The sequence below is a fragment of the Pelophylax lessonae genome (genome assembly GCF_965119305.1).
Source record: "Pelophylax lessonae genome assembly, chromosome: 4".
Taxonomy (NCBI): domain Eukaryota; kingdom Metazoa; phylum Chordata; class Amphibia; order Anura; family Ranidae; genus Pelophylax; species Pelophylax lessonae.
Genome location: NC_138771.1, coordinates 275,378,112 through 275,392,417, shown reverse-complemented (window position 1 = coordinate 275,392,417; position 14,306 = coordinate 275,378,112). Strand labels below are relative to the sequence as shown.

Genomic DNA, 14,306 nt, shown 5'->3' with positions numbered 1-14,306 from the left:
AAGTTTAGCATCTCAATACTCATGACAAAATCAAAATACAAGACAGGAAATTTCCACAATGATTTCTATCATGTAGTACAAGCATCTTAGAAACCCATTTAACTACTTAGCAGCCAAGTATTAAAAATTCCTTTTCTGCTTCAGCATCTTCTTTTTCAAGCTGTAATGCATTATGCAGAACAATAATGTATAGTATAAAAACACAGTTTTGGATACACGAGGCCTATGAAAATTGTCAAACTTTATTACCTTACTAATTATTGTGACTTGCATTGTCAGATATTTATAATATATTACATATACTGAACAAACTCAAGATCTTATCGGTCCCTTGGATGTTCTTTCTTCATTCGTCTTCTATGATATCTGAAAATTAGACAGTAAATGTTTTTAGAAAATGCAAAGATGATGACACAATGAACACTGAATACTTTACACTGATTTGTGTATTATGTTTGCTTTAAGGGTATGTCCACCCTTGGGGGGGGGGGGGGGGGTAGCTTCTTCCTAACAGCCTCCCCACTCCTCCTGTCCCCATTTCACTTATCTGTATTTGTTTTCAACCATCTGCTGCCTAGGGTTGCTGGCGTGCAGGTCTGTATTCCGGAAAACTCTGTACATAGCTCTGGAAGCGGTGTACAAGCATAATGTGCAATGGCTTCTGGTCATTGGAAAGCACAGCCATGTGACAGCACTAACCAAGGAGAGTCTCTTCTTACTTCCAGGACGAAGTGAAAGACCCTCTCATTAGCCAACGCGGTCACATGACTTCATGCTGCATAGATTAGGCTTCTGCAAGCTTCCGGAGCTGTGTATGGAGTTTTCAAGTGTACGGATCTGTGTAGCGGTAGCCATGTGACAGCAGATGAAGGTTTAAAGCAAATAAAGATAAGTGCAGTGGGGAACGGAGGAGTGGGGAGGCTTTGAGGATGGAATTAAAACTTTTTTCCAGGTACAAAAGGTAGATATACCCTTTAATGGTTAGATGTTTTAATATATGACAAAATCTCTTGCACAGAAGGCTTTTCAGAAGAATATTAAGGGATAATCAGCTTATAGGCCTTTGTAATGGGCAAATGCAGCTAGTTTTCAAATGCATTTTGTTTGCATCTGAGATCAGCTTGCAATACTTCTGAAATAATTCACAGTTTAGTGATAGGTGCATTTGACCTCCTCCAAGCTGCACGTGCATTCTTAGTAGATTGTAAAGAGCAAGAAACAGTTCTGACGTGAACAAAAGTACATTAATACAGACACTATCAAATTCGAAAAATTCAATGTAGCCAAAAAGCTGGCTGGGTTTTTTCTTTTTTTTTGTTACAAATGACCAAGTATATGAAAGGATGCTACAATATAACATGCGTTAGGATAGTCATATATATATATGACTGCGCAAATAGGGTGTGACATAAAATAATAAGTGAGTACACCCCTCACATTTTTATAAATATTTTATTATATCTTTTCATGTGACAGCACTGAAGAAATTACACTTTGCTACAATGTAAAGTAGTGAGTGTACAGCTTGTATAACAGTGTAAATTTGCTGTCCCCTCAAAATAACTCAACACACAGCCATTAATGTCTTAACCGCTGGCAACAAAAGTGAGTACACCCCTAGGTCAAAATTTTCAAATTGGGCCCAATTAACTATTTTCCCTCCTCAGTGTCATGTGACTCGTTAAGTGTTATAAGGTCTCAGGTGTGACTGGGAGCCAGAAGTGTTAACTTTGGTGTTATCGCTCTCAGTCTTTCATACTGGTCACTGGAAGTTCAACATGGCACCTCATGGCAAAAGACTCTCTGAGTATCTGAAAAAAATAATTGTTGCTCTAAATAAAGATGGCCTAGGCTATAAGAAGATTGCCAAGACCCTGAAACTGAGCTGCAGCACGGTGGCCAAGACCATACAGAGGTTTAACAGGCCTCGCCATAGTCGACCAAAGAAGTTGAGTGCACATGCTCAGCGTCATATCCAGGGGATGTCTTTGGGAAATAGACGCACGAGTGCTGCCAGCATTGCTGCAGAGGTTGAAGGGGTGGGTAGTCAGCCTGTCAGTGCTCAGACCATATGCCGCACACTGCATCAAATTGGTCTGCATGGCTGTCGTCCCAGAAGGAAGCCTCTTCTAAAGATGATGCAAAAGAAAGCCTGCAGTTTCCTGAAGACAAGCAGACCAAGGACATGAATTACTGGAACCATGTCCTGTGGTCTGATGAGACCAAGATAAACTTATTTGGTTCAGATAGTGTCAAGCTTATGTGGCAGCAACCAGGTGAGGAGTACAAAAACAAGTGTGTCTTGCCTACAGTCAAGCATGGTGGTGGGAGTGTAATGGTCTGGGGCTGCATGAGTGCTGCCGGCACTGGGGAGCTACAGTTCATTGAGAGAACCATGAATGCCAACATGTACTGTGACATACTGAAGCAAAGCTTGATCCCCTCTCTTCGGAGACTAGGCCGCAGGGCAGTATTCCAATATGATAACAACCCCAAACACACCTCCAAGACGACCACTGCCTTGCTAAAGAAGCTGAGGCTAAAGGAGATGGACTGGCCAAGTGTGTCTCAAGACCTAAACCCTATAGAGCATCTGTGGGGCATCCTCAAACAGAAGGTGGAGGAGCTCAAGGTCTCTAACATCCACCAGCTCCATGACTTTGTCATGGAGAAGTGGAAGAGGGCACCAGTGGCAAACTGTGAAGCTCTGGTGAACTCCATGCCCAAGAGAGTGTTCAGGCAGTGCTGGAAAATAAGGATGGCCACACAAAATATTGACACTTTGGACCCAATTTGGACATTTTCACTTAGGGGTGTACTCACTTTTGTTGCCAGCGGTTTAGACATTAATGGCTGTATGTTGAGTTATTTTGAGGGGACAGCAAATTTACACTGTTATACAAGCTGTACACTCACTACTTTACATTGTAGTAAAGTGTAATTTCTTCAGTGTTGTCACATGAAAAGATATAATAAAATATTTACAAAAACGTGAGGGGTGTACTCACATTTGTCAGATAGTGTGTGTGTTCCTTGGTTTGCAGTTATTATATTAATATATATATTATACTAAATGGAATGTAAATATGGTCACCTTTTTGTTTTTAACGCATACTGTTAGACAGGTTAATTTAGCTGGTTGCTGGCTGGTTGGTAAGTAGTGACTGGAAATCCCTTTGTTTTTGATCTGCGTTTGCCCTTCCAGTGCCCCTTACTATCAAGACCAGTTATAGGTGGGGGAGGTGGTCACTTTCTGCAATATCCTATAACGTTTATATTGGTCAGGCAACGCACTGACACCTGCCATTGTGCTGTGTGCTGGGTGTTCAGCGTGACCCTGCGCCTTTAAGGAGGGGTGGGCTCCCTCCAGTCACCTGTCCTCCATCTATCTCATCAGAATGCATGTGCTCCCATTGTGGAGACTCTTTAAAGGTAGAGTTAGGGACTGCAGATATCAGGGTGCCTTGGCGCGGCCTGCAGCTTACGCATGTATTTGCAAATGTGTGCAACTAAACCCCTGTTTTTAACGCATACTGTTAGACAGGTTAATTTGGCTGGTTGCTTGGTAAGTAGTGACTGGAAATCCCTTCGTTTTTGAACTTTTTCAAAAACTTTAAGGCCCCTTTCACACTTGTGCGACCTGAAAGTGACGCAAATTTGATGCGACTTGAAGCAATGCCTGTGTAATCTTGAGGTCTAAGGACCTCAAATCGCATTAAAGTCAGACCAAAGTAGTGCAGGCAGAGATATGGAAAGTACCTCATTGGATCAGCGTTTTAATCATGATTTGACTCCAACATACAGGAATTTAAATTTGGCCCTAATTTTGTCTTAATAAACAAAAAAATAAATAAAAATAAAAAAACAGAGAAAAAGGAATCTATTACACTTCTTCACTGAGGCCCCTTTCACACTTGTGCAACTTGTCCTGTGACTTGGGACCGCAAAGTCGCATGACAAGTCGTACACCATGATTTCCAATGATTACCATTCATATCTGTGCGACTTCAAGTCGCAGCAACGTCAAAGTAGTATCTGCACTACTTTGGTCCGACCTTGATGCAACTTGGTCTATAGACCTTGAGATTACACAGGCATTGCTTCAAGTCGAGTCAAAGTAGCATCAAAGTCGCACAAGTGTGAAAGTGGCCTTAAACAAATTATGCACATATATGTACATATAAAGAAAAAGCAAGGCAAAAAAAAAAAAAAAAAACAACCAAAAATATTTTGAATGTCACTCATATACTTCTTATCACCAACAATGCAGGAATATTGACTGTGTTAACCGGTTGCCGACCGCCGCACGACTATATACTGCGGCGGTCAGCCCCGGCCAGGCAGAGTGACGTAGCGGTACGTCACTAGCCTTCGCCGCTCTGGTGCGCGCGCGCGCGCACCCGCGGTCCCGCCGATGACTCGATTGGGGTCAGAACCGATCAGTCATCAGGTCCAGGCCAATCATTTTTGGTCTGGACCTGTTGATCGGTCCTGCCCAATCAGATCTCCCTCTAAGCCTGTGAAATGTAAACACAGGCTTAGAGGAGATGTGCCCTCCCCTCCCAACGGTCTTTTTGGATCCAGCGTGAGAGGAGAGCACATCTAATTGTAAGTACAGCACCAAGCACGTACATACACACTTAGATAGGCACATTTTACCCCCGATCGCCCCCCCAATTAACCCCTACAGCACCTGACAACACACACTATATACAGCATATAGCATATACCTATATACCTGTATAAGTGTGATTTGTGAACAGGTGTAGCACTTGCGACCCCCCCTTTTCCACTCAAATTACCCCCCACCCCCCCCTAATAAAGATTTAACCCACTGATCTCCCCTGACCCCCCCCTGATCACCGCCGTTAACCCCTACACCCTCTGTCACATCAGCACTAATACAAACGCAATATACGGTGTTATTGTATTTTTGTATTAGTGTCATTGTGATCAGAATTAGCGCAGGCGACTAAGTTTCTGTCCCAAGAAGGTTTAGGGTCCCCGCCACCCGCCCAATAAAGATTTAAGCCCCTGACCCCCCCTGATCACCCCTACACCCTCTGCCATAACACACACCGTATACAGTATATAGCATTTTGCTATATACCCGTATAAGTGTGATTTGTGGTCAGGTCTAGCGCTTGCGACCCCCTTTTTTCCACTTGAATTACCCGCCACCCCCCCTAATAAAGATTTGAGCCCCTGATCTCCCCTGACCCCCCCCTGATCACCGCTAGTTAACCCCTACACCCTCTGTCACATCAGCACTAATACAAACGTAATATACTGTGTTTTTGTATTTTTGTATTAGTGTGATTGTGATCAGAATTAGCGCAGGCGACTAAGTTTGTGTCCCAAGGAGGTTTAGGGTCCCCGCCACCCGCCCAATAAAGATTTAATCCCCTGATCCCCCCCTGATCACCCCTACACCCCCTGCCACAACGCACACTGTATACAGTATATAGCATTTTCTATATACCCGTATAAGTGTGACTTGTGACCAGGTTTAGCGCTTGCCACCGTTTCTTTTATCCGTAGGATACCCGCCAGCCCCTTCCAATAAAGATTTAAACCCCTGATCCCCCCCTGATCACATCCCGTTAACCCCTACACCCTCTGTCACATTAGCACTAATACACACATAATATTCTGTTTTTACTGTATTTTTGTATTGGTGTCATTGTGACTTGAGGTTGCTCTAGCTAGCTAGTGGGGAAGGAGGTTTAGGGTCCCCGCCACCCCCCCCCAGATCCCCGGCGCATAGTTTAGAAGTAACCCCTTGATTACCACACACGCACGCACGCACATACACTTCCATTTCTAGTATAGTGTTTGAACAGATCAATATCTGATCTGATCAGAGCTATACTAGCGCCCCCATAGTTTAGGGTTCCCAAAACGCGGTGTTTGCACGATCAGCACTGATTCCGGCCAGCACCTGTGTTTAACCCTTTCACCCAGGTAAGTGTAGTAATCAATAGATTACTGTCACTTACAAAAAACACAAGACACAAAACCGCTGTGTTAGCAGAGTCAGGCCTGATCCCTGCTAGCATTAGCAGTTTTTTTGGTAGCGCTTGAAATAGTCTTCGACAACCAGGTGCTTTTATTACCTGTGAGTCGCATCACTGTACGGGTAAATTTAGTTACCAAAATGTCTAAACGTTCGTACAGTGATGAAGCTATTTACAGTATAATGACCATGTCAGGTGAGAGCGATGGGGAAGCCTCACCGGCAGAATCAGGGTCAGTATACGAACCAGATGACAGCAGCGGCTCCCTGACAGACAGCTCCGACGACAGATGGGTCCCTGTTAGACCCAGGCGTACCCGACCCCATTCTGGAGTTGTTGAAATGCAGGAATCGCAGGGTGCTCGTATGGAGCAGAGTGTGGTTACTAGTGCCGCTCATTTTTCTGGCGACCTGGCAAGCGCCAGCGGCCTAGTACAACCTGGACCTAGTACAACCAGCACTGCAGTAAGACCTGGTGACGTGGCGAGTCCCCTAAGTGCAGTTGAAGCTGGTGCGGTGGCTAGCACAAGTAGTGGCCCGCAGCCACCGCGTATTCGAAGACAGGCCCGTAGAGCCCATAGTGCCCTCCCTGATGCGCTGGCATATCCCAATTGGCAACCCACTGATTCTACAACGCCAGTACTTCCCCCATTCACCGCCCAACCTGGAATCCACGTGGAGACAGCTGGTTTTACGCCCCTGAACTTTTTTGAGCTGTTCTTCACGGAAGATCTTTTCAGATCTATTGTGGATCAATCAAATTTATATGCTCAACAATTTATCGCCGCCAACCCAAATTCGCACCTTGCCAGACGATTCGGCTGGAATCCTATAACGGTTTCCGAATTTAAGATCTTTCTGGGCCTTTCCCTCCACATGGGCATAACTAAACAAAGTGAATTGCGGCTATATTGGTCCACTAGCCCAGCTCACCATATGCGCATGTACTCTGCCTCCATGTCCAGGGGGAGATACGAGCAAATTCTGCGATTTATGCATTTCAGCGACAATGAAATCTGTCGTCCTCGGGGAGACCCTGCATACGATCGGCTCCACAAAATTCGGCCCCTCATAGACCACTTCAATCAGCGGTTTGCAGCCTTGTTTACCCCCGAACAAGTTGTCTGCATTGACGAGTCCCTGATTAAATTTACTGGCCGTCTTGCTATCAAACAGTACCTCCCCAGCAAGCGTGCCAGATACGGGGTCAAGTTGTATAAGCTCTGTGACAGGGCCACAGGCTATACAGTTAATTTCCGTGTCTATGAGGGAAAAGATAGCACTGTGGAGCCCCCGAACTGCCCAGACTACATAGGGAGCAGCGGTAAGATTGTTTGGGACTTGGTGTCACCCTTATCCGGAAAGGGGTACCATTTGTACGTGGACAATTTTTACACAAGCGTGCCACTATTTAGTCACCTGCTTGATTTACAAATTGGCGCATGTGGCACCGTGCGACCTAATCGCCGGGGCTTCCCCCAACGGCTTGTAAATTCCCGTCTTAGTCGGGGGGGCGAGAGCCTGCTTGAAAACGGACAAATTGCTTGCGGTGAAGTGGAAGGATACACGGGATGTTTATGTTCTGTCCTCCCTTCACGCAGACACGACAGTCCAAATCCCTACGGCAACTGGCGTTATGGAGAAACCCCTCTGTGTCCACGAATATAACCTTAACATGGGAGGGGTGGACCTTAACGACCAGCTTTTGGCGCCGTATTTAGTTGCCCGTAAAGCCAGACGCTGGTACAAAAAAGTGTCTGTTTACCTTTTCCAATTGGCTATGCTGAACGCCTTTGTCCTATACAGGGCGTCAGGACGAACTGGACCCTTCCGGGAATTCCAGGAAGCGGTCATCCTTGCCTACCTGTACCCAGGAGGCATGCCTGCCCAACTTCCCCTTCCAGATGCAGTGAGCCGGCTGCATGAGAGGCATTTTCCTTATGCCCTCCCGAGTACCCCTACCCAAATACGACCCCAAAGACGATGTCGTGTCTGTAGCAGGCGCGGATTTAGGCGTGACACCCGTTATTGTCCCAAATGTCCTGACCAACCTGGTCTCTGCATCGGGGAATGTTTTGAGCGCTACCATACACTAGTGGAGTATTAGTGTAGGGTACAGCACGACACAGTGTAGGGCACACAAACACAGGGTCTCGAAGGATGTTGGATGTCCATCGACATTTTGAGAGACCCAAGCTGGAAGAGAAGATCGCAGAAGATCGCACTCCCTCCCAAATCAAGAAATAAAGGAACAGTTAGAAAGTAAAATAAAAGGATCCAAAAACTGTTGTGGTGTCAGTAATTTTATATGTCCTTCTACTCCTTCCTACTATACTTTTTTCAATGTCCTTTGTTTGTTTTTTCATTCTTTTGTGACCTGTTTCTCTTGCAGGTAATTGTCGGCTACCATGCATTGATTTTATATATTCTGACACAAACAGCATTTGCGCTCAGCATATATGGATACCTTTGCTGATAGCAGCTGTGGTGATTTTCTGATTTCAGCACTGCAGTTAAAATCTTATTTTGGTATACGTGGATAGTGCCGTGTATACCCATCATTAAATTCAGTGGGTGGTTGTTTGGGCGGTTAATGATGAGAATCCAAAAACTTTTGTTGTGTCAGTCATTTTATATGTCCTACTCTTCCTAATGTACTTTTTTTTAATGTACTTTGTTTGTTTTTTCATTCTTTTGTGACTTGTTTCTCTTGCAGGTCCCTCGTCGGCTACCACGCATTGATTTTATATATTCTGACACAAACAGCGTTTGCGCTCAGCATATATGGATACCTTTGCTGATAGCAGCTGTGGTGATTTTCTGATTTCAGCACTGCAGTTAAAATCTTATTTTGGTATACGTGGATAGTGCCGTGTATACCCATCATTAAATTCAGTGGGTGGTTGTTTGGGCTGCATGAAAAAAAAAAACCTATATGCCAAACAAGGACCAGCAATGTACTGGTACGTTGCTGGACTTTGAGTGGTTGTACCAGGATGATGCCTGCAGATTTAGGCATCATCTTGGTATCGTTTTTTACAGCCAGCGGTCGGCTAACATGTAAAAGCAATCCTAGCAGGTAATTGGCCGCTAGACTGCTTTTACATGCAGTGGGAGGGGTCTCCCCCCCCCCCCCACCGCCGCCTTCCGCAGCCTTCCGTGGTTTTTCTCGGGCTCTCCTGTCCCACCGGTTAACCCGAGAGTGCAGCCGGTGGTTCAGTTATCTAACCATAGAGCTAATTGAAGATTAGAATGGCTCCAATCATCTCTATGGCCTAAGATGCCGGAGGCTACGAGCATTTCATGACTTCTTTTTCGCCAGAAATAAACAGGGCCATTGGGAAATTGGGAAAGTATTTTATCACACCAATTTTGGCGTGGTCAGATACATTAAGGTCAGAGGAGAGATCTAGAGTATAAAAGACCCCAATTTTTTTAAAAAAAGAGTACCTGTCACTACCGATTGCTATCATAGGGGATATCTAAATTCACTGTGATAACAATAAAAATGATTAAAAAAATTAAAGGAAAGGTGTCAAAATAACATAAAAAAGCAAAAAAAAAAAAAAAATTGAGCCCCCCCCTTTCCCCCCGTGCTTGCGCGCAATGGCACAAGCGTTGGTCTAGTGTCATATGTAAACCGCAATTTCAGCATGCATGTGAGGTATCGCCGCGATCGCCAGATCGAGTGCAGTAATTTTTGCAGTAGACCTCCTCTGTAAGTCTAAAGTGGTAACCTGTAGAGACTTTTAAAGTTTTTAAAAATGTACGTACGTTGTTGCCGCTGCGCAGGCGTGCGCAATTTTTAAAGCATGTCATGTCAGGTGTCTATGAACTCGGCATAAGATCATCTTTTAAATTTTACCAAAAAAATTGGAATTATATAGTGTATTTGTGCAATAAATTTAAAAAAAATGTATTTTTTTCGCAAAAATTGCGTTTGGAAAATCTGTGCGCAAATACCGTGTGACAAAAAAATTTGCAACATCCCCCATTTTATTCTATAGGGCCTCTGCTTTAAAGAAATATATAATGTTTGGGGGTTCAAAGTAATTTTCTAGTAAAAAAAAAAATATATTTTTTCATGTAAACAAAAAGGCACAGAAAAGGCTTGGTTTTTAAGTGGTTAGAAGAGTGGGTGATGTGTGGATAAGATTGAGCATAAAATGCCGGGACAGTTCAAACACCCCCCAAATGACCCCTTTTTGAAAAGTAGACACCCAAAGCTATTTGCTGAGAGGCATGGTTAGTCCATGGAATATTTTATATTTTGCTACAAGTGTCGGGAAAATTATTATTTCTTTTTTTTTTGTTGTTTTTTTACAGAAAGTTGTCACTAAATGATATATTGCTCACACATGCCATGTGTATATGTGAAATGACACCCCAAAATACATTCTGCTGCTTCTCCTGAGTACAGGGATACCCCATGTGTGAGACTTTTTGGCAGCGTAGCTGTGTACGCGCCCCCGAAAACCAATCCACATCTTCAGGTTTTCTAATGGCGTAAATTGCTGATTTTACCCCTGACTACCCGTCACAGTTTCAGAGGCCCTGAAATTTCAAGATAGCACAAAACCCCCCCAAATGACCCCATTTTGCAAAGTAGACACTCCAAGCTATTGGCTGAGAAGCATGGTGAGTCCATGGAATAGTTTATATTTTGCCACAAGTTTCGGGAAAATAATTTTTTTTTTTTTTTAACACAAAGTTGTCAGTAAATGATATAATGCTCACGCATGCCATGGGTATATGTGAAATGACACCCCAAAATACATTCTGCTGCTTCTCCTGAGTACAGGGATACCCCATGTGTGAGACTTTTTGCCAGTCTAGCCGCGTACAGGACCCGGAAAACCAATCTGCACCTTCTGGCTTTCTAAGGGCGTAAATTGTTGATCTCACTCCTTACTACCTATCACACTTTTGAAGTCCATAAAAGGCCAAGATGGCACAAAACCCCCCCAAATGACCCAATTTTGCAAAGTAGACACTCCAATCTATTTGCTGAGAGGCATGGTGAGTATTTTGCAGCTCTCATTTTTTTTGGAAAATGAAGAAAAAACAGGAAAATGCATTTTTTTTCCTCTTTTTTCAATTTCCAAAACTTTGTGACAAAAAGTGAGATCTGCAAAACACTCAACATGCCTCTCTGCAAATAGCTCAGGGTGTCTACTTTCCAAAATGGGGTCATTTGGGGGGGTTTTGTGCTATCTTGGAATTTTAGGGCCTCCGAAACTGTGATAGGTAGTCAGGAGTGAAATCAACAATTTACGCCTTTGGAAAGCCTGAAAGTGGAGGTTGGTTTTCGGGGTCCTGTACTCGGCTAGACTGCAAAAAAGTCTCACACATGGGGTATCCCTGTACTCAGGAGAAGCAGCAGAATGTATTTTGGGGTGTCATTTCACATATACCCATGGCATGTGTGAGCAATATATCATTTACTGACAGCTTTGTGTAAAAAAAAAAAAAAAAAAATATATATATATATATATATATATATATATATTTCCCGGAACTTGTGGCAAAATATAAAATATTCCATGGACTCACCATGCCTCTCAGCAAACAGCTTGGGGTGTCTACTTTCCAAAATGGGGTCATTTGGGGGGGGTTTTGTGCTATCTTGGAATCTTAGGGCCTCCGAAACTGTGATAGGTAGTCAGGAGTGAAATCAACAATTTACGCCTTTGGAAAGCCTGAAAGTGGAGGTTGGTTTTCGGGGTCCTGTACTCGGCTAGACTGCAAAAAAGTCTCACACATGGGGTATCCCTGTACTCAGGAGAAGCAGCAGAATGTATTTTGGGGTGTCATTTCACATATACCCATGGCATGTGTGAGCAATATATCATTTACTGACAGCTTTGTGTAAAAAAAAAAAAATATATATATATTTCCCGGAACTTGTGGCAAAATATAAAATATTCCATGGACTCACCATGCCTCTCAGCAAATAGCTTGGGGTGTCTACTTTCCAAAATGGGGTCATTTGGGGGGGTTTTGTGCTATCTTGGAATTTTAGGGCCTCCGAAACTGCGACAGGTAGTGCAGAGGTGACATGAACAATTTACGCCATTAGAAAACCTGAGAGTGTTGATTGGTTTTCGCGGTCCTGTACACAGCTAGGCTCCCAAAAAGTCTCACACATGGGGCATCCCCATACTCAGGAGAAGCGGCAGAATGTATTTTGGGGTGTCATTCCACATATACCCATGTCATGTGTGAGAAATTTATCTTTTAGTGACAACGTTGTGTAAAAAAAAAAAAATTAAAAAAAAAAATTGTAATTTTCCCGAAACTTGTGGCAAAATATAAAATATTCCATGGACTCACCATGCCTCTCAGCAAACAGCTTGGGGTGTCTACTTTCCAAAATGGGGTCATTTGGGGGGGTTTTGTGGTATCTTGACATTTCAGGGCCTCCTAAACCGTTATAGGTAGTGAGAAAATGCAATGAAAAATGTACGCCCTTTGAAATTCTGATGGTGGTGATTTGTTTTCCGGCTCCCGTACACAGCTACGCTCCCAAAAAGTCTCACATATGTGGTATCCCTGTACTCAGGAGAAGCAGCAGAATATATTTTGGGGTGTAATTACACATATACCCATGGCATGTGTGAGCAATATATCATTTCAATGACAACTTTGTGTAAAAAAAAAAAAAAAAAATTTTTTTAGTCATTTTTCAAACACCTGTGACAAAAAAATAAAATATTCAATGAGCTCAACATGCCTCTCAGAACATTCCTTAGGATGTCTACTTTCCAAAAAGTGGTAGTTTGGGGGGGGTTTTGTACTGCCCCGCCATTTTAGCACTTCATGAAATGAGATAGGCAGTCAGAAATTAAAGCTTCGTAAATTTCAGTATTTACACCATAGTTTGTAGACGCTATAACTTTTGCGCAAACCAATAAAAATACGCTCATTGATTTTTTTTTTGTCAAAGACATGTAGCTAAATATATTTTGGCCAAAAAAATGACATAAATTGAGTATATTGGATATTTTTTAAAAGACAAAGTTGAAAATGTCATTTTTTTGCAAAATTTTCGCTCTTTTTTTATTAATATCGCAAAAAATAAAAAGCGCAGAGGTGATCAAATGCCACCAAAAGAAAGCTCTGTTTGTGGGAAAAAAAGGACGTAAATTTCGTTTAGGTACAGCATTGCATGACCGAGCAATTATCAGTTAAAGTCACGAAGTGCCAAGTTGAAAAAAGGGGTCTGGTCCTTTAGCAGCCAAATCCTCCGGGGCTTAAGTGGTTAAAGTAGAACTAAAGGCAAAACTTTTTTTTTGTTTTGGATAGAGGGGAGATTCATTCGAACCCCTGTCAGTATTTATTGCTGTCTGTGCCTCTGTTAGGGAGATTCCCTCTCTCTATTTGTCCGATTTACTATGATCACTGAAAGTAAAGGAAAATCCCAAATTTTGGGCTGTCTCCAGAAAAGTAATATAGGGGATATCTTCCAATGGAGACACTAGTTCTGGTGAGCTGGGGTCCCCCCAAGAAGTACCTTAATTTGTAGGGATTTCACCTCACTTTCTGTTTGGATTATGGGACAGGAAGTGAAGGTTAATCTCTGTAATAAGACACAGATGACAAATAAAATATGACAGGGGTTATAAACCTCCCTTGCGCTATCCAAAATGAAGTTCTACTTTAACTAAAAAAAAAAAAAAAGAGTACATTGTAGGAAAGAATGCCTGTGTGTCCTATGAGCAATGTGAAAGTCAAAATCTCAGTCAAAGAGGACTCGTGTGATCATCAAGATACTAGATTAGAGATTTGTGAGAAATGGATAGTAGTAATTATTTCTGGTTTTGGATTTTGGTCATATAAATAGAAAAGTAGAATGGTAAAAAGGTAGACATGCTATGATTTTAACTTACTGTCCTACAGGGTACCATCGGTGCTTGGTGGTATAGAACATTTTACTGAGCTCTTCTATTGTTGGATCCCGTTTTGAACTTGTATCAATCAGTCTGGCTTTTAAGACCTGATCATGATTTTCCTCATGGTTCTCTATTGGGTCTCGTCTGGGAAGAGGCTGGACAAAACAGTAGTTACAAATTCAGTGAGAGCTTCCAAAAACGCAGCTTTATAGGAAATCTAATATCCTAGAGTGCAACACAGAAAACTTGGTTATTTTAAAGTACAACTAAAAAGATCCTGTAGAACAGTAAACAAGCCCCAAATACAGTAGGGCTGGTTCACACTCTTGCGAGTGCAGCGATCGCATTTAAATATCGGAGCGCACTGCTCCTTTCATTACATGCGATCGGATGTGCGG

At 42.9% G+C, this 14,306-nt stretch overlaps 1 protein-coding gene across 1 annotated transcript in view; it reads right to left on the bottom strand.

The window, feature by feature from the left end:
- Window positions 1-206: 206 nt before the first annotated feature.
- Window positions 207-14,306, bottom strand: part of MRPL42 (mitochondrial ribosomal protein L42) — a 34,444-nt gene continuing 20,344 nt past the window's right edge. Inside the window, exons 4-5 of the mRNA XM_082252763.1 lie at window positions 13,906-14,063; window positions 207-366 (exon numbers count right to left, since the gene is read on the bottom strand). Coding sequence (XP_082108889.1) covers window positions 321-366; window positions 13,906-14,063 — 204 coding nt within the window. The 3' untranslated portion in view covers window positions 207-320. The remainder of the gene's footprint in view (window positions 367-13,905; window positions 14,064-14,306) is intronic.